The sequence below is a fragment of the Clarias gariepinus genome, chromosome 6, assembly GCF_024256425.1.
Source record: "Clarias gariepinus isolate MV-2021 ecotype Netherlands chromosome 6, CGAR_prim_01v2, whole genome shotgun sequence".
NCBI lineage: Eukaryota > Metazoa > Chordata > Actinopteri > Siluriformes > Clariidae > Clarias > Clarias gariepinus.
The window spans coordinates 10867890-10888580 of NC_071105.1; the positions used below are offsets into that span (position 1 = coordinate 10867890).

Genomic DNA, 20691 nt, shown 5'->3' on the forward strand with positions numbered 1-20691 from the left:
GGGGCATGAGGCGGGACAGGGTCCCGATCCATCGCAGGGCACACACACTCACTCACACACTATGGGCAATTTGGGAACAACCTAATTTGCATGTCTTTGATTTTTTTGGTGTCTGTCCACGTATCATCCGGCACACTGAGTGATGTATTCTCCCCAATTGGAGATATATCCGTCGACAGTTACTTAAAGGGTTGGAGTATTTTCATGATTAGTGAGTGCCCACACTGCTCAAATTGCCCACACTATGGGCAATTTGGACTGTGGGAGGAAACCGGAGTGCCTGGAGGAAACGCACCAAGCACAGAGAAAACATGCGAACTCCAGGAATCGAACCCTCCACCCTGAAGCTGTGAGGACACACCAATTTGTTGCTAATCAATCACTCACTAATCACCCGTACCGCCGTATTCAGTATACAGGGGGCCTGGAGGCTATCCCAGGAGACTTGGGGCACGAGGCGGGGTACACCTGGATGGGGTGCCAATCCACTCACGATTATTCACACACTACAGGCAATTTGGGATCGCCATTTAGCTTAATCTACTTGTCTTTGAAATGTTGGAGGAAACCGGAGTACGGGGAGGAAACCCACCAAGCACGGGGAGAACATGCAAACTCCAGAGGCGCAACCCTGACCCTGGAGGTGCAAGGCGACACCTTGCTCATGATAAAAAAAACCAATCTGATCTTTTGCAGTGTGAACTCTGGAAGTGTTGCAGTGACTCCAGTAGAGGTGGATGAGACCCACAGCTGTTGTGTTGATCCGACCCCATCAGTACTGTTCATGTTTCTGTCAGTGGAGGTCGCCAGGAGTACTCAATAGATAGATGGAGCGCACCCTGATGAGTGTGTGTGTGTGCGAGAGAAGGAGAGAGAGAGTGAGTGAGTAAGTGTGTGTGTGTGTGTGAGTGAGTGTTCAGTCCGCTGTGGATGGGGATCAGCAGAGAGGCGCGAGGCGCTTACCCGAATCAGCTGCACTCACTCTCCGCACCGCGCGCGCTGCAAAATGGCGGCCGCTTCCTCCCTGCAGCCGCCCTCAGCGCCCGGCGCCGCCAAGCGCCCCAACTCCCCCGTGCCGGACGCGGACAGCCCCGAGAGCCGCCCGGAGGAGGACGAGGCTCCTGAGGACACCATCCTCCGGGACATGGCCGAGCTGGAGCCGGAGGAGATCGAACGGAGGCTGGAGAAAACTCGGCGCGAACTCAGCAACAGGAGAAAGATTGTGATGAAGAACCTGCCGCAGGACGCAACGAACCAGGTACCGCGTCCGTACCGCGCGCGCGCGCGCGCAAACCACCGGACACACACACACACACACACACACTGGGACACTAGGGCTCGGACCAAAGTATCACCAGGCTGACAATTAAGTTTAATGAAGTTTTTTTTCCCTTCTTTTTAAAATATATATTTAAATAATAAATGTTGTAGCAGTTTATTTTTCTCTCATAAAGGCAATATAATCACGTTTAACAGAAACAACAACTGCGTCTAAATGATAGACAGAGAGACAGATGTTCAGGTTGTAGATGTGATTACACACTGTATATCTTACATACACTCACAGTGTACACAGTGTATATATACAGTGTGTGAGAACTGACCAGAAGTCCAGCCAAAACCATGCTATTAAAGTGTCTCATCTCAGTGAATTTTTAAACACACCATTTTCCATAATACCTAACGCTGCTTACAGTATCTCCCAATCTTGTTGTAAATATGCATACACGTTTATCTTTTTATTTGGTAAAAAAAGAAACACATGAATACAATTTCATGCCCTTTAATGTAGCGTGTCTAACTTTTTGAATTTGTCGTTCAGAAGAAACTTGGCTAATTTAAATTTCAGATGAAAAGACAGAAATTGTTAAGATATTGCAACCGAAATTTGACATGGTTACGGACACTACATATTTTTTGCTTTTTTTGCTTTTGCTTCTACCAAAAAACAATCTAAGCAACACTTTTTACAGGTCATATGCTTCTAGAAGCTTGTATCGATTTTAGTATCAATACACATCAAGAAATATGAATAATTTGCATTTTAATGTTTTATTGTTTGAAGCAAGACAGTATAACTCGAAAAAATTGACATTTTTTGGGCACATATAAAATCATCTCTCCAAAACGACTGAAGTTAGCAACTTGAAATTTTTTGGGAAGCAAGATTGGTCACTTCCATGTTGCATAACTTCAGAAGTAGCCTCTTCGGCACACACACTTTCTGTATTTTATATATTTTTTATATTCACTGCAGTCAATGTCATTTCACTTCAAACACAAATAAATAAATACAATAAGTACAAACACAAATAAATAAATAAATAATAAGTGCTGCACAGAGCTTGTAAAGATCAGCTGGAGACCCGGCTGTGCAAAAGTGCTAAATTTTCATGTTAAGGAGGTTAAGTCTAAACAACTTACTTATGGATAATTTAAAGTGGCGTATATGGTAAAATCTTGACTTATGAAAAATATTGTATTTCTAGCAGTTTTCCCAAACATTTCTCTGTGTAAATGTGCATTATTTGTCATCTTTCACACAAATAAAGGTTACCTCAGGTACAGCACTGGATTGGGCACACCTCGTCTGTTAAAATATAACGTTCATTTTTTTTCTCCTATCAAGTCCCAAGCATTATCGTCATTGCAAGTTTATTATTATTATTGGGTCATTCTACAGAAAAGTTTACTTCTCTTCCTGGTGACACCAATGATGGTAACACATGACAGTTTAGGGACAATTCTTAACTATTTACAAAATGTCTTTCACGTGTAAGACCACATGGGTTTTAATTATGTCAAAATCAATTAAGTATTAGATGTAATCAGTTTTTAAGTTTATTTTTTGACAGTTATAATTATAAAATTAGTAACATTGATAACAGACTTAAAAACTTTGCAAAAAACCTTGCTAAAGAAATGACGACGTTTCTAAACAAATGAAGCGAGACATCTGACATCACTTTTGTATTTGTTCAGTGCTTTTATCTTGTGCCTTGTGTTGCAGAACCAATCTCAAATTGTCAAATGTATTTCACAATAAAACTTTTTTTCTGTAACAGTAACACCAATGATGTAGTTTGGGTGACTGATACTTATCTGATGATATTATTTATAATCAATTATTGTTTCATAATTTTAATGTTTAACTTGTTTTTATAAGATATTGATGTTATTGTGTATCAAATTTATTTCATGAAAAAATATCTTCAGATGAAAAGCGTATGGTCCCATTTCCATGTATTGATAGGGACAAGACATTTCATTGAAGACATGGCCTTTAAAAAATGCTACAATTAATTATTATATTGAACATACACATAAGGTATCTTTATGTTAATTTAAATTATTTGAGCACTTTTCACCATTTGTGACCGATAAACTGTTCAGTGTTTTGTTGGTCATTTATTTGTCGGCCTATTTCTGTGTTTATAAGCAAGCGGCAACCTACGAATTACTGACCGGTGTCATTAATACTATACAGTAAGCATGTTCTGAAGTGCTTTATTCCTCTTATATAAACCAGCAATGGTTACAGTTGAGTTTTCATTCATTAATAAGCTAGATGGCATACCCGTTACCATTTATAGCTGTGTTTAATGTTACAGTATGGAGTTCACAGAAACTATTCGGTTCCTGTAAACACTTCCAGTATCACTTCTATAAAATGTCATGCCCTTATCTGCCCCTCTCTTTTTTCTCCCTCCTGAGGCTTATAAGCATGAAACATGGAATTTAACTTAGGGTACTAAGATAGAAGGAAATATTACTTGTCTAGTTAGTGTGGTGGAAAATATATGGGAGATTGCAAAGCACTGAGACTGGAGACTCATCCCATGCATACTGTACAGTACCTTACAAAAAGCTTATAAAAGTGTATACAGAATGTATATACAGTACTAGTCAAACATTCTAGAACACTACTTTAAAGCTATAAAAAATAACACTGATGGCATTAGGTAATTAAGTAACAACAACAACAGTCAATTGTTATTTTAAAACATGAAGGTCAGCTGTTCTGTAACAGTTCCAGCAAGAACAGTATTGTGTCAAGTGTATTTGCAAAAACTCATCAAGCACCATGATGTAACTGACTCTCACGAATACCTTCCCAGGAAAAAAAGACCAAAACTTATCTCTGCTGCAGAGGAGAAGTTCATTTAGAGTCACCAGCCTCAGAAATCACTAATTAACAACCAGCACCTTTACAGAGGCTTTACAGAGCATACTGTAGGTAGCAGACATTTCTTAATATCATCTGTTCAAAGGAGATTGTTGCATATTTTGGACGCCTTCAGCATTGCTTTACAGCGTAGAAAGAAGCTAAAATCAGGTGAAGAGTTCAAGTCAGGTTTGTGTGCATGGAGTTTGCATGTTCTCCCTCTGCTGGGCAGATTTCCTCCAGGTTCTCCGGTTTCCTCCCACAGTCCAAAGATGAGAGGATTAGGCTAGCTGGATTGGCTCCAGCCTTCCTGTGACCATGAATAGGAAAACCGGTATAGATAATTAATGAATGAATAATTTCTCTTATTATTTGCTGTGTATAATCATTCACCAGTCACTGTACAAGTCCCTGTGAACAGAAATATGTTAAACTGAGCGCGTCAGCCTCGCTAAATACTTTGGGTCAAATCAGCATTTCAGTTAAGTTATTATTATTATGGGAGTTCGCTTAGATTTCAGTCACCCTGAGCACTTGGAGACATTATTTATGTGAGTGGACCCGCTGGTCTCCTTGAGCAAAGAGAAATATTTTCTTTTTGATCCAGAGACGGCTCACTGAGTAGACAGTTCACACAGAAAAAGTGTTTTTTTTTTTTTGTTTTGTTTGTTTTTTGTCCAGGCAGATTGTGTCTCATAGATTCTCGTAGATGCTTTCTTGATCTTTGGGGAAGGGATGATTCAGTTGATGTCATGATTGAGTTCAGATTGAGAATAATGCCAGGGTGAACCTTCTGGATGAATATAAAAGCTGTTGTTGTATACCCATGCTCACTTCAAAGCCGCTCTTGAGTAACACCCCTGAGAAGCAGTTAGGAGGTGTCAGATATACAGATACATGGACCTGCGGTGAGCGGGTTACATAGTGATGACTTATCAGAGAGGACACATGTCAGGCAAAGCACCTTCTGCTCCTATCTGTCTTTGCCGTCTGCTCTCCCTGTCACCCGCGCCCCCCCCCTTTGGATTTGAGGAGCCTGCCGAAAAAGCCTACAGTATCATTACCATTAAATGCATAATATAAATTTTTTTTTAAGGGTATTCCCCTCCGCGTGTATACAGTTAAGAGCAAACATATACACATCGGAAAAATGTGTTAGGTTTTAACATTACAGAAATATTTATTGTCTTGTGATTATTAATAGTCAGGGGAAAAATGTAAATGTTGTTAAACCTTTTTTTTTAGAATGTAAAGTAAATGTTGTGCAGTAACCTGAAATCCTTTACTTTATAACGGCGTCCGACTTCTGCACAGCTGTTGCATCCTCCCAGTTTTAATGTTTACGCCATATACCTTCTGAAACAAATTCTGTCATTGAGGAACCGCTGTGTGTATCTTTGTTTAAACCGAAATGTCTGTTACAGTATGTTACGTATTCAATTCAATTCAATTCTATTTGTATAGCGCTTTTAACAATTGGCATTGTCCCAAAGCAGCTTTACACAATCAAAATAATTATTTAAGTTTGTATGGAATTTGAATGTGTATGAATCAAAATGGTCAGTTTGTCCCTGGTGAGCAAGCCGAGGGCGACTGTGGCAAGAAAAAACTCCCTGAGATGGTAATAGGAAGAAACCTTGAGAGGAACCAGAATCAACAGGGGACCCATCCTCATTTGGGTGAAACAGAGAGCAGGGATTGATCTGCATTCATACGGTGTGTTGGTTGGCAGGCAGTTCAGCATAACAGTTGATGTTAATTGATGTTAATATGGAGTCCAGTTAGTTATTGAAAACTCAGGTAGACTTGTATGAAGTTCCAGTCCTGAACTATCGAACGGTCAAGTCCTCAGAGAACATAGCTGCCAACACCAGTCAAGGCCAGAACCGTCTTCTAGGTAGAGAGAACCGTCCTCAACACGAGACGCACCCCAAAGAGACACACGGGGCAATCATGTGACGAGATCTCCAACCAGAAGCGGGGCACCAGGATGGGTCAGACAGGTCCGGAGGGCAGAGGGAGTCTGGATCACTGGCAGCTCGGGATCGAAATGTGTAGCTCGACAGAGAGAGGAAGGAGAGAGAGGGGGAGAGAGGGAAGAGAAAGAGCAGGAGAGAGAGCAGAAGAGAAGAGATAACAGTTAGGTCTGGTCACAGTCACATAATGTATAATGTAAATGTATATTTACTGTAGAGTGCAAGCAGAGACTCCGGCAGGACTAACTATGACAGCATAACTTAAAGGGAGAGCCAGAAGGAAACACAGACATGAGGGCTCCCTGAGATGTAAAGCAAAGAATCACCTCATAGTCAACAAAGCGAGTGATCAATGAGAGTGGGGAGGACAGCATCTAAACATACCAGTTCACCTAATTCTCTACGTCCACGAGTCCCCCAGATCTGCCCCTTTACCTAAGGCAAATCTATTTATAAAAATGCTTGATTAAATAAATAGGTTTTTAGCCTGGACTTAAACACTGAGACTGTGTCTGAGTCCCGAACACTATTTGGAAGACTATTCCATAATTTTGGGGCTTTGTAAGAAAAAGCTCTGCCCCCTGCTGTAGTTTTTATAATACGCGGTACTGATAAGCAGCCTGCATCCTTTGATCGAAGTAGGTGTGGCGGACCGTAGGAGACTACTTTACACTAATTAATTTTTGACATGAATAGCTTCTCATGACTGGTGCACCTCGACCTGGAAATCTCTTAAACAGGATGAAAATAAAATATAGATGAAATAAAATGGGTATCCTGAGTGGTGTTATGCAATCCATAAAGAATGGAAAAAGGGTAATGGCAGTTTAAAGGAGGGTGATTTTTCATCATTACGCTTTAGAAACGGAACTTCTAAAAAAATTCACAGACTCCTCTTTATCTTATCTATCTTCATTGAACTCACGCTGGTTCTGAAATTGTCACTGTCGTGAAGTTTGTGAGCTATAGGCAGTAAGGGTTTGTTGAACAGCATGGCTTCCCTACAAAGCATCGCTCTTCTTTTTCGTCTCAGCCTCGAAGAGACTGTTGTGTTCCTTTCAGTCTCGTGCTGATACCTAACCGCGCAAGCTTCTTTATTTTATTTCTGAGATGATAACTTTATATCTGAGAGCAATAAGATCATTATTTACTGGCTACACGAGCCATGCTGAGCGTGCCGGGGCAGAGGAACGGCACAGCAGCCCGGTCACGTTGCTTTAAAGTGCTACACGAAAATACATAACGTTTAAAGCTCCAAGAGATCGACGCAGCTCATCGCTGATTCTGTTATTGAAGTTGTGGATTCCCATAATGCACTGCAAGTACACAACAGGGCAGTAACTGCGAGCAATGAGTTTACTTAGAACTGTTTTCCATTTTTAAGCCGTGACGTAAAATTTTCAGAAAGTCATTCTCCTGACTGTGTGTACAATAACCTATAAGAACACTAGCTAATGCGAACCATAACTGGTTGCTAAAAGTTGCAGCTTATGCTTATGGGCGTTCAAGTCAAACTGGGACTTGTGCTGGAATGCAGCTCTAAGCCATTTCCACATATTTGAGTGGGGAATCTGGCAATCTGGTCATGGCTCCGGCATACTGAGAAAACCTTCTACCTTTATGGTATCCAAGCACTAGTAAAACGCTGGGATAAGTGCAGTAGTATGGCAGGGGATTATATAGAGAAATAAAGGGAGTTTTTACTCTCATCACTCTCTGTTCAGTTATTCTGCACAATCAAAAGCCCTGGTTTGACTTAAACGGCCTTCGTAAAATCAGTTACACACACCACTATAATAAATATTTTTCATAAAGCTCAGTGGATTCAAATATACAGTATAATGGCATAAACTGAAGGGTTATTGAATATGATTTCTTTAGCCAACACCTGAAAGAAATCGGACTAGTCGCTCAATTAGAAAAAAATAATTTTAAATAAAAGGAGGACAGGCAAAGGCCTAAGTGTATAAACAGTTTTTTTTACTGCTGTGCCAGACTTTATTATTGCTAGCCGTAAGTGTCCGATAGGTGACTGGTCTCATGTCTCAAGCTGCATCGTGCCGTATAATCCCCGGTGTGCAGCACCGACTAGCCTGCACAAGCTTTGTAGTTAAAAGTCAACTAGACATTGCTTTTGATGTGCTTGGTGTCCACAGTCACCTGCGTGCAGTCCTTCTAGTTGTCTATATGTGACTGTTTTCATTTCACCTCACTTCATTTACATCTAATTCACAATTTGCATAACCTGCCACTGGATTTAAACCTTTTCAGGCATAGATGAGAGTCAGAACACAGTAACTTCCACTTCTGCCGCTGACGTGTGCTCTAAGTTGTGTGAACTTTGCCATATTTGGAGTTTTGTAACTGTCACACCGGCTGCACACGTCCAGACTTCATCCACATTCACACTCAAAGAGAAAGAAAATCTGAATTTTCAAAACTGGGAAATTTGACACTGAACATCATGTTATCCCATGTCTCATGATCACGTTTATCAGAAAACGTATAGCTGGCAATGTATATTGAAATCAGATCAAGTCAATAAACGGTATGATCAACACATTTTAATATTATTACTTAGAGCTCCTTCCTCCAGTGTTAGAAGCTTTCCTGAGACAGCCGTTAAGAACTAATGCTCAGAGAGATGCTAATGTTGCATTAGGGAAATCTGAGATTTACTCCAACTATAGACAGAAGGGCACCAGACGTCTTTGTCAGATGAGCGGTGAAGTCACTGTAGGACATCATCTCTTCTCCTCGCAAACTCCTGCTCTTTTAAATGACATTGACGTTCACACAGTGATAGCACTGCTCACGTGCATGGGCTCTTTTGAAGCTTTTTGAAGTATATAAAGATACAGTAGCTGCATTGAACTGGAACAGCTTTGCTACACTATATGGAAAATGGAAATAAATCTGGATTTGTAATTGATACAGCAGGAACGATATAGCATCGTGTTCTTTTACATCAGGTTTGCATCTGCACCAGTAGATTTTTGTGGTGTCACTCAATGTTTAGAATAGAATTAAAGAATAGGGTGTATTTGCAAAGCATGTTTCAGTCATATGTTTTGTCAGTTGCAGAAATTTGTTTGTTACTGAAATGAGCACAAGTAACATGGTTGTTATCCATTTATTTATTCTTGGACATGCGTACATTACTGTTAAAAAAGAAGTGTATGCAAGATGTCATACATCATTATTGTGGTGTTTTTGAAGATTTTAACTATGATATTTTAGTAAATGGCCAAAAATCTATGTAACTTGATTTGAAGTCTTTATCAGACTCTTTATGTACCCTAATATTTAATCATGCAGAGGTTTTGCAAACAAAGCCTCAATAAACTAGTGAAACTGTATTAATATTAAGTTCAATATTAACAGACGAGTTTACGCTATTAAACATTAGTCATTATAGAGTTATTAAAAAGGGGACACCTTGATGGACAGTACAGTAATTATTCGAATGTTTTTTTTTTGTTAAGTTATTCGTTTTATACAGTCTATTCATACTGAAATTTTTAAAATAACACATATGGCATAAGGTAATTACGTAACAACAGCAGCAGCAGTCAGTTGTTATTTTAAGACATGAAGGTCAGCCTTTCTGGAACAGTTCTTGTAAAAACAGTATTCTCAAGTGTATTTACAAAACCCATCAAGCACCATGATAAAACTGGCTCTCATGAAGACCTTCCCAGAAAAGTAAGACCATCACATACCTCTGCTGCAGAGGAGAACATCATTTAGAGTCACCAGCCTCAGAAATCACCAATTAACAACCAGCACCTCAGATTAGAGCCGTTATGAAGGCTTTACAGAGCATCTCAATTCCAACTGTTTAAAGGAGATTATTGCATATTTTCGACAGCTTTACACTGTAGAAAGACATGAAAATCTGGAAAGACCATGGAATTAGAATTTGTGTCCAAACTTTTGACTGGTATTCAGAAAAGTGTATGTTTGTGTGTGAACAGTCCAGATGCAACGGGGATTTAACTCACACCTTCCATCTTCCAGTTGTTGAAATGGAAGATTATTCTTACAGTACAAACACACACATACACATATTGCTAAGCAGAATCCTCTTGACATTTTAATCCATACCCATCATTCCTTAGCGTCTCCCAGCCAGGATCTCTGCCCATTTAAGGGCCATTAGAGTGAGCGTAAAAGTAGCTGCGCTGCGATGAGGCTGCAGCTTTATCCGGATGCTGGAGTCTCCGAGGCTCTGATTACACGTGAAGTGAGACGACTGCTTTCTGTCTCGGAGCTCTGGGAAAGTGAATTACTCAATACCGGGCTCCATTTACCTGAGCTTCAGATAGAATGGGGAAGAGGAGAGTTAAAGCACTGTGAGTTAGGAGTTAAAGCAACACTATCTGCTGAATCTGTAGCACTTCATTTTTTTGAAATTTCCAGACGAAGAACAAATACTTCATTCATTCAATTATTTATTTTTTCTGCCTCTTAGTAGGGTTGTGAGGGGGCTGGAGCCGATCCCAGGGACCTCAGGATATATAGTAAGGCAGGCAACACTGAAGTCAGTGCCAACCTCTTGCAGGGTATAGAGGCCCAGACACAGACACACTTACATACCAGTCATACTCTACATCAACACCAGTCGACCTAAAATATAACAGTTGAAGAAAACTAGAGGACCCAGAGGAAACCCACACAGCATGATGAGAACATGCAAACTCCATGCACTCAGACTGGACGCTAATCAAAGGTGTCTTTGAATGGTGTCCATGGAAGAAAGAGAAATTGGCTACCTTTAAAAAGATTTACCCCAAATTCATTATTATTATTAATAGTATTATTATTATTTTTACTCTCTGAAAGAAGTAATTATACAAGTTTCATGCACACATATCCTTGACCAATGGATTTAGGTTGAATTGCTGTAAGGCTGCATTCAAGGTGCATCAGAAGTGTCTGAACTCAGAATTGTCCTACTTGACCTCGAGCTACAACATCAGGGAAAAGCGATGATGTGGTTTTGTCAGCAACAAGCCAGCTAGCCCCCCTGTGATAAGTGATGTATTTTATATTTACCCCACATGAGGAGGGAATCAGCAAACTGTGTAGTCGATCTTATAGATTAAACAAGTCAATATGTCTGCATTTTGATTGATCTAAAGCAAACACTTGTATTCGCATTAAGACTCATTTTAAGATAAATAGTGCTGCTTTGTTTCCTGTTCGTGCTGTGAGCAGCCATATTGATTTGACCGAAATTGTCCCAGAGTAGGAATTCTGAATTAATGGGGTGTTTTGTTTGTTTTTTTTTAATCTGAGTTTGTGGATTATGAATTACAGTACGACCTTTAGTTGAATGCAGCAGTAAATTACCCGGGTCAATGTAGAGATGTTAATTACTAATTGTTTAATAAATCGTTAATTGGGATTAAGAATTTCCTCTGATGGGTTTGGCGATCACCAGGGATCACCAGGGATCACCAGATACGATATCATGATACCTAGTGACTGATTTGATTTGTCTTGCGATTCTAAAATAGTTAAAGATTTTATAATTATCCTGATTCAATATAATTTTTTTTTAGATTTTGTTACAATTTGAAACAGATTTAGGGTGCAGCACAGGATGCGGTGGCTTATCTGAAGTGTTGGGTCTCTGCGATTTCTATCCCGAACACAGGATTGAGTCGGCCTTCGACAATCCACTTTCCATTCCGGTATCGTCATTTTCACTGAGAGCTCTGTCACAGAACTGATCGTTGTTGAACAGCATGAACTTGTATGTTCATGTGCATAATCAGTGTGTGTGCAAGGAGGGGCGGGGCTATTCACAGACGGGTCTGTGTGTCCATGTAATATGGAGGTGGCTGAGCAAATCAATTAAATAAGCTTTTCCACTTTTAAGTACAGTGGTACTTCGGCATATGAATTAATTCTGTCCTGGAGGCGAGTTGAAAGGTTAAATTCTGTATTGCAAAACGCATTTTTCAATAGGAAATAATGTAAATGCAGATAATCTGTTCCAGCTGCTTAAAAAAAATTACGAGTGTTACTTATTTCCAACAGTATAATTATATTTAGCATATAAAATAATCAAAACATTTTTAAAAAAGCCATGTAAATGAAATAAGATATACGTGAAACTTTATTTAACTTTAATTTATGATTCCTCTTGGTACACTGGCTGCTGTAAAAGCAAAACAAAGTGGCTCCCTTTTCTTCTTGCTACCGACCCAAGGTGCTAGGTCTTCACTAAATCTTGTGCAAAATGCAAAACACCCCCAAAAAACTAGGGAAAACAAGGGATGAATATATGCTTAGATGCGTTCTTGGACTGTGCTGGAATTCGCCGGCCCTCCTGGATTGGAACTGAAGAATCCTTGTGTGAGGTTTCTATATGACTCGGTGTCTGGATGGATATAGAGCTAGTGTATGATTACTGAGAACGAGTCAGGAGTACACACTGGATGGGGTTGAAACTCTTGTTATTGTTAATTAATTATATTATAATCACTGGTTCATTAAGTAATGTACTGTATTTTAGTTCAGCATTAGACCTTGCACAAACATAAGAGTCTATCCAGACCCAGGATTTATACCTGCTGGGAAAGAAATGTACATGGTTATATTCTTCATATTCAATTTTATGTGATAGGTATTGTTTTTTTTATTTATTTACTTATTCACACCGATCAACAGTTTGGCTGCTCGAGCCTCAAGTCTTTATTTAATCTTCATGATGTGTGTGTATTTACTGTAATGCTTTTCTTTGAATAATTTACAGCAAACACTCCAATTTGCACAACACCATTCAGAAAATCTCATCTTTAACATCATAATCCACACACACACACACACACACACACATACAAGCTCGCTTTACCTCCCGAACCCCAGTCCGCCAGGAAAAAAAACATTCATTTCATACCATCTGGAGGGAAGTGTGAGTGGGTGTGTATATTAGAGCTAAGTTCAGAAAGCAAACAGGATTCGCTTAAATCTTTTATGAAGGGATGGAGAGAGTTCCGCTGGTCACGTCGACGGCGCCAGTGCTGTAATTTGAGGCCAGCGAGCTGGAAGTGGTAAGAAAGACATACCAGACAGAAAGTTTTTTATCTTTTATCTGTACTGGGGGGAAAAAGCCGCCAGAGCGTAATATAAAATCCAGACAGAACCCAAAGGCAAACCTTCACCTATCGTAACGTGAATTGAACAGGACTGTCTTGACAGCTGATGTAAAGCATGTAAGGAGTGTTTGAGCAGCAGCATTACAGCCAGCAGCCCCACATTTACGTAAGAAACTACAGACATCTCTGTTTAACCTCGCATATAAAAACACAGTGGACATGACAGCAGCGTTTGCTCTCGGTCCTTAAAAGGTAGCAGGAAGGCATGCGTGGTGTGTGTGTGAGATAAAGATCTCTAGCACACAGTGGACTCTGTGTTTGATGGACTTCGGTTTGCACTCATTTGCATAATTCACCTACATTTTAACATCCGAGCTTCACTTCTCTATTAAGGCGTTGTACTGATAACGAAAGAGACTAGGGATGTGTGTGTGTGTGTGTGAAGCGAGCTGGCAGTTGTAGTGAAGAGCCTTGTGAAGAGCATCCACTGGGAACAACCTGGTAATTAAAGCGAGACGTCTCACAGCTCAAGGTTATAATTGCGTGTTAAAAGCAGGCCTGGGGTTAAGTAAAGACCTTTCACATGTTTGCCAACCTTGTTCAGGAAACACCACAATATCATTCTCTCTCTTATATACACACACACACACACACACACACCTGCACTGAAGATGATGCTTCGGCTGCCAAATGACCAGTTAAAGTGTGCTCGATTCCTTTTTCGTTTCCTTTTAAAGCATCAGCCGTCACTAACGTGATGTTTGAAATTTTAATCAGTTTTCAAAAGCTATTTCATGGCTTCTAATCCAAGAATTTGTCCAGCTTGTTTGGCTTCCTAATTTACGATGCACTTGTCAACTCCTCGTAAACTGAAGCAGCCACACTCTTAACCCACTCTTCCTCAAATATATTCACCGCCTGTAGTTTCATGTAAACAATACCAGTCAAAAGTTTGGATACACGTTTGGATTTATGTTTTACGTTCTAGAACAATACTGGATTTTTTAAAACCGTTAAAAAACACATATGGCAAGAGTTAATTAAGTAACAACAATGACAATGTCTTATGACAGTGTTATTTTAAAGCATTAGAACAGTATTATCAAGTGCATTTGCAAAACCCATCAAGCACCATGATGGAACTGTCTCTCATGGAGACCTTCCCGGGAATACAAGACCAAAATGTACCTTTGCGGCAGAGAAGTTCATTTTACCAGCCTCATTTTATATAAACACTATTGTAGAACGGTATGAACTGACTGCCGTCGGCCAACAAGGTAAATCACGGGTTTATTGTATTTGATCTAATAGTACCGTTTCTATAGTAACAGCTTACACATGAACGTACGTGTATAACTGTTCATTCATTTACTTCTTATTCTGTTAGCATTTTTGGAAGGAGTCTCCAGTGTCAGTCTTACAGTGTACTGTCATAATGGTCTTGGAGGCAGTGATGTCATCGATGCATTGATGTAGCAAGTCACCGATGCCACCATGTTGGTATTGTCGCCATTGGTTACAGCCACTTTGAACATGTGCTTATAAAAGTTCTGTATTGATGAGATGGCTTCTGCTGGCCAGATTTTGGACCTGTTTCAGGACCGGTTTGAAGCGCCCGATGGTCTAAGTAGCCGGGATAGGTAGCCTCCTCCAAATATGTCATTTTAGTGTCTGTGTAAATGAGCTACTGTTGAGCTACACCCCTCCAGAGAACTGCAGAGCTGAGCAACATGCTGGGGGGGGACGAAACAAATTGGCTTGTTTAGACCCCAGCTAATAAAACAATGGAAAGAGACAGGAAAAAAAGTGAATTTTGCATAATAGGTGCCCTTTAAGTGATGGATATTTACTTTATTTATAGCACTACGTTCAGAACTAGGTTCCGTACCCATGTTATTTATAACGTAGGTACAGAAAATTAACAGGAAATCTAACTCCAGCCTCTTTTTCTTCTGTGTTGTAAGTTCATGGATGTAATTAAATTGCTCTGCCTTTCTTTGCTTTTCTCAGTCAAGGGCTTTTCACTGTAAATTAATCACTGTGCAGGTAGTAGTCTAGCCAAGTATTAGAAAAGCTAGACAAGTGAAGTGGTATTAGTGATGTTCCAAAATATATATACATAAAAAGAAAAAAATACTATATAAGAGTGCTGGGCTGCACATTGGCTTAGTGGTTAGCACTCCCGCCTTGCACCTCCAGGGTCGAGGGCTCGATTCGGTCTGTGTGCATGGAGGTTGCATGTTCTCACTGTGCTTGGTGGGATTCCTCAGATGCCCCAGTTTCCTCCCACAGGTCGAAGACATGAAGGTTTGGCTAATTGGCTTAATTGCCCGTAATGTGAGAATGATGATCAGCCGTTGAGCTGGCAACCCGACCCCTTAAGTAACTGCTACAGAAACTGATATATCTTCAGGGTGGGGAGGATCTGGTGCCCGATGACACATGGACAGACCAAAAAAAAAAAAAGGAGAGAGAGAGAGCTGAGCAGAAACCCAGTGTAATAATATCTAAATAATTGATGCTATTATAAGTTCTCATTAATGCTGTTAAATATTAAAAAAAAATTTCATATAATAGAGCATGAAAGTATTATTGTACTGTATTGTTTCTACATTTTATTATGCAGTTATTCTTTATTATTAGTGTTTTTATGATTGTTGGTTGTTATGATATTTGTGTTTTTGTTATGTATTAAGATAAATGTTACTATCATGCACTTGAATATGTTTTCTATCATGCACTATTATGTTTTTAAGGTACTTAAGTAAACATCCACAATATTTTATGAAAGAAAGTAAATATTATTTAAAGCCCAAACTCTGCCAATCCTGTGGGGATGTGCCCGTTCCAGCATAAGCGCATTAGTCAGGTCAGGTGCTGATGTCATCTGGGGTGCAGGTGGTGTTCCAGTTCATCCCAGTGGTGTTTGGTGGAGTTGATGTCCAGAGCCCTCAAACTTTTTCACATCAAATTTGCCAAACCATGTGTTCATTAAGACGTCTTATACAGTACAATTGTGTGGACAGCAGCATAAGGAACAGCCATACTTTTAGTTATAAAGCCCCCTTATACAGTATGAGTCACAAGCTCACAAACCTGTGGTATGGACTGTGTTTTATGTCTCAATTGCTGTTGCTAGATCTATTTTAACACTGTAATCTTTCTGATATGTATTCCTGCAGGAAGTGCATGATATTCTTCGTGAGTACGAGCTCAAGTACTGCTTTGTGGACCGGAACAAAGGCACAGGTAATTGCCCTCCTTCATCCTACACCTCTCACGCTCTTAATGGATCTCTCTGAAACCTTTCCTTCTCAGACTTAAAAAAAAAAAAAAAAAAGCCCCTGTCTGCCCACACAGTCTGATGTGCCACTCTTACCTGGTCGTTTAAGAGACCTTCACACTAAAGGAGTGATTAACGGCAGATGCTTGAGATCCGAGTCATGCTGCACTTTAAATAGCGGGGAACTTAGAAGAGTCTGGAAGCTGAAGTTTGGCTCTTGTTTATATACGTGTATACCTGTTCCACCCGTTAGTTTATTTTTATTACTAATTGCACAGTTTGATGGAACTTTTATGGGTACATGTGTGTCTCAAGTGTACAGTACCTTTCCATCGAGACATAATAGAATGGGTTAAGGGAGAGAAACCTGATACATCGGGGTGTTACACGTTTGAAATTCTAACACTATCAGTGTTTCCCTAGAACATTTGTCAGGCACGGTGGCAAGAGGATGATAGAGGTTTTATGTGCACACACTGAATTTCAGTTTGTTTGTTTTATTTCTTGCATAACACAAGACATTTGGTTGGTAATTGCCATGAGTGTACAACAGAGCAGTGCTGATTCGGAGAGGTCAAGCTCCTTGTTCAATAATTGTAATAGCAGCACTATTATATTTTAATTACAAACAGTAGACATTTTTGTGTTTTAATAACCTGCACAAAGAACATAGCACTTTTTAAATTATTTAACCAAGCGGAGACATAGAACAAAATATTTTTGTTGTTTATACCGTGGTACCTTGGCCTTATGATTTTTCGCCTTTTTTTGCAATAAATTTGTCTCGACATACAAAGAATTTCGACATGCGAAGCAAGTTTATGTATTTTTTTGTTGAGTTTTTATTTTTTATTTTTATTGTGCACGATTTGTTGAAGACATAGCACCATGGGTCCCGAGAAAGTTAGCCATGACGATAGCAAGAAGAAAAGTGAACCACTTTCAGGCTAGTATTTAAAGCACTAAGAGACGAGGAATTATAAATTAAGATGTTGTTGTTTTTTTAAATGTTTAGATTGTTTTTATATGCAAAAATATGATTATAATGTTGGAAATTGGTAATATGTTTGGGTGGCTGAAACAAATTACAGTGGAACCTCGGATTACGAGCTTAATTCGTTCCGGAAGCGGGCTCGTATTCCAAAACAATCGTAAACCAAATTTAATTTACCCATAGGAAATAATGGAAACTTAAATTATTCGTTCTACAGCCCAAAAAAATAAATACATAAATATAATTAATACAAAATATAAAGTAAAAATAAAACAAATTAACCTGTACTTTACCTTAAATTTTTTTTAAAATAAATCCCGACAGATAAGGGTTTTCGTGCACGCAGGGTGTATGTGTGTAAAATGTGCACGCACACACACACACATTAACGGATAGACCGTTTTTAAAACCGTTTAAAAATTAGCAAGGAACATTCCTAGTCACACTCACGTGAGCGCATATTAACAGGATCACTGCTGTAAGTAAAACAACAACAACAACAAAAAAAAAATTAAACAGCTCCTCACCTTTGAAAACAATCGCGACAGAGAGAAGTTTGTGTGTTTATTTGGCAACCTGAGAGGAGGGGGGCTGAAGGGGGGCTCGCTCGCGTTTACGGCCCCCTTCTCTCAGGTTGCCAAACAAACACACAAACTCTCTGCCTTACACAGACACAAACACACACGCGCACTCAAAAACACTGCAGGCACTAAGACCCAGCAGGGGAGATGATAGGTCTCGGCTTTACAGCTCCCCTTCTCTCAGGTTGCCAAATAAACACACAGACTTCTCTCTGTCGCGATTGTTTTCAAAGGTGAGGAGGTTTAAGGTTTAATTAGTTTTTTTTGTTGTTGTTTTACTTACAGCAGTGATCCTGTTAGTATGCGCTCACGCGAGTGTGACTAGGAATATTCCTTGCTAATTTTTAAAAGGTTTTAAAAATGGTCTCTTCGTTAATGTGCGTGTGTGTATTCACCTAACAGGAGAGGCGATTACCCTACAATTCTGCTGCAAGAGAGAGAAAAACCGTTGGCTCACTTGTGATGATGTAACGCTCGGTGTTAAAACAAGAAGGGCATGCGTGAAACATGATACTCGGTGCTCGTAAACTAAGACAATGCTCGTTTTTCAAGTCAAAAATTATTAAAAATTGTTGCTCGTCATTCGAGGTTCCACTGTATCTGCATTTATTTCTTATGGGAAAATTTTGCAATACAAACTTTCACCAGAAGAACTCACCTCCAGATCTATTAAATTCGTATGCAGAGGTTTAACTGTAATTAATTAAGTGGCTCATCCTAAGGAAACCTGACTAGCTTTTATTTTGACAAGCTAATCACTAATCACACTTCTCTTATACATGTCCACGACTGCACGTATTCTAATAAAACAGTGATTTCTGTACTTTTCTCTGTCCTCTTTTAATGCACATGGTGATATTACATTTTGCGTTACATATATAACATGTGGATGAAGATTGTCCAGTCATTTTCCTATTCTGTTGCTTCATATCGAGTAAGAAACTTTAAATACCAGACAAACATTGAACTTCCATCCAACTTTACCACGGTGAGCCGAACTCCAAGATAGCTTAGAAACAAGTTTTAAACATCGACTATACAAGCAAGTTCTCCACAACACTACATTCAGTAGCTGCACATGAACTATAGAATATAAAAATCACACCCTGTGTCACTGGTTGCTGAGGAGAATAAGTCGAGTGAGGTAACTTCTCAGAGCGGCATTGTAGCTAAACATTTACTATACACACATTGAACTCTTGTATATTACACTAAAAGTAAGTGCCACCTTGTGGTGTTATTATGTATTACCTTGTAGCCACATTACTAAACTTCTGAAGGGTACAGTACAGTAAGTCCCTGACTTATGAATGAGTTTCGTTCCGAGAGCTCGTTCGTAAGTCCAATTTGTTTGTAAGTCCAACAGACATTGTTTAGGTACTACTAGGATACTAACATAATTGGCTATACACTGTATAAAACAAACATGTTCCATGACCTTGTCCTTGTTCTTTAGAATCGTGGCAATGAACCATTCAAGCAATGTCTTTCACCTCACCATCATTTTACCCCACTCCATTCTCTTTTGTCTTCATTGTTATTGCTTGGCGCTACTTAGCAGTACCAGCTTCCTTGGCACTGCTTTTACGCTTGCTTCCAGGCATCCTGGGGTGTATAGACAATTGTGTTAGGATCCTTGTATGTAGACAATGTGGACTTACGAACAAATTGGACTCACGAAGGAGCTTGCGGAATGGAACTTGTTCATATGTAGAGGACTTACTGTACTATTGTAGTGGAAACACTGACTAAAATTATATAATCTGGTATAACTCGATTAATCAAATATTAAAAAACACCAAAAAGTAAAAAGATTAAATCCCAATTTTTGTCATATTTTGAGGCTGACTATTTTCATAAAACTGTAATATTTTAGCAATATAATTTAACTAACATGTCAATGTGCTCCAAAGCGTAGAAAAAAAATAGATTGTTGTTTTGTTTAGTTCTGGTCAGCAATGCCATGTTCTTTTGTGCACCTGATGATTTTTTTTTGGATAAACTTACAAATATTGTACACACGACAGCTGAAACACCCTGTAAAGTGTTTACAAGAGAAGCAGATTATAATGTCAGTGTACTGTATGGAGAAACAGAGATTGTGATTTAGTGTGATATAGTGTGATTTAGGGTGTATAGACGCGTGGGGGGGCTAAGAAGAACTTGTTTGGTTAAAGAAAAACAGACAGGTAGACAGTAATAAGTGGAAATGTGTTTTAATCTATATTATCAGGACTCAAAAGTAAGGGGGTGTCTAAACCTCCAATCATTATCAACACCCAACCATGAATAATCAATCATAAATAACCGTGGCTTCACAGGAGCGCTAACTCTAGGGTCGAGAAACAGAGCTCGCATGGCAACCTGTGTCTTAAACAGCTCTAAAATATCAGTGGGTCATAAAAGCCAGAGTTATGCCGCTGGCATTCCTGCTCTCCAATTAGTCGTGTTTGGGGATGAAGGTGAAACCCTGTGATCTCACTCTCTATCCTCCTCTGGCTTTCCTGGCTTCTCACCTCCACCCTCCACCCTGTGCTGCCCAGAATTCCGGCCTGTGAGCCAGCGGAGGTCTGACAATCCCTC

At 39.5% G+C, this 20691-nt stretch overlaps 1 protein-coding gene across 1 annotated transcript in view; it reads left to right on the forward strand.

Annotated features, from left to right (window-relative positions):
- The first annotated feature begins 945 nt into the window (after positions 1 to 945).
- raver2 (ribonucleoprotein, PTB-binding 2) overlaps positions 946 to 20691 on the forward strand; it is a 92022-nt gene continuing 72276 nt past the window's right edge. Inside the window, exons 1-2 of the mRNA XM_053499086.1 lie at positions 946 to 1258; positions 16433 to 16499. Of these exons, the coding sequence (XP_053355061.1) occupies positions 1007 to 1258; positions 16433 to 16499 (319 nt within the window). The 5' untranslated portion in view covers positions 946 to 1006. The remainder of the gene's footprint in view (positions 1259 to 16432; positions 16500 to 20691) is intronic.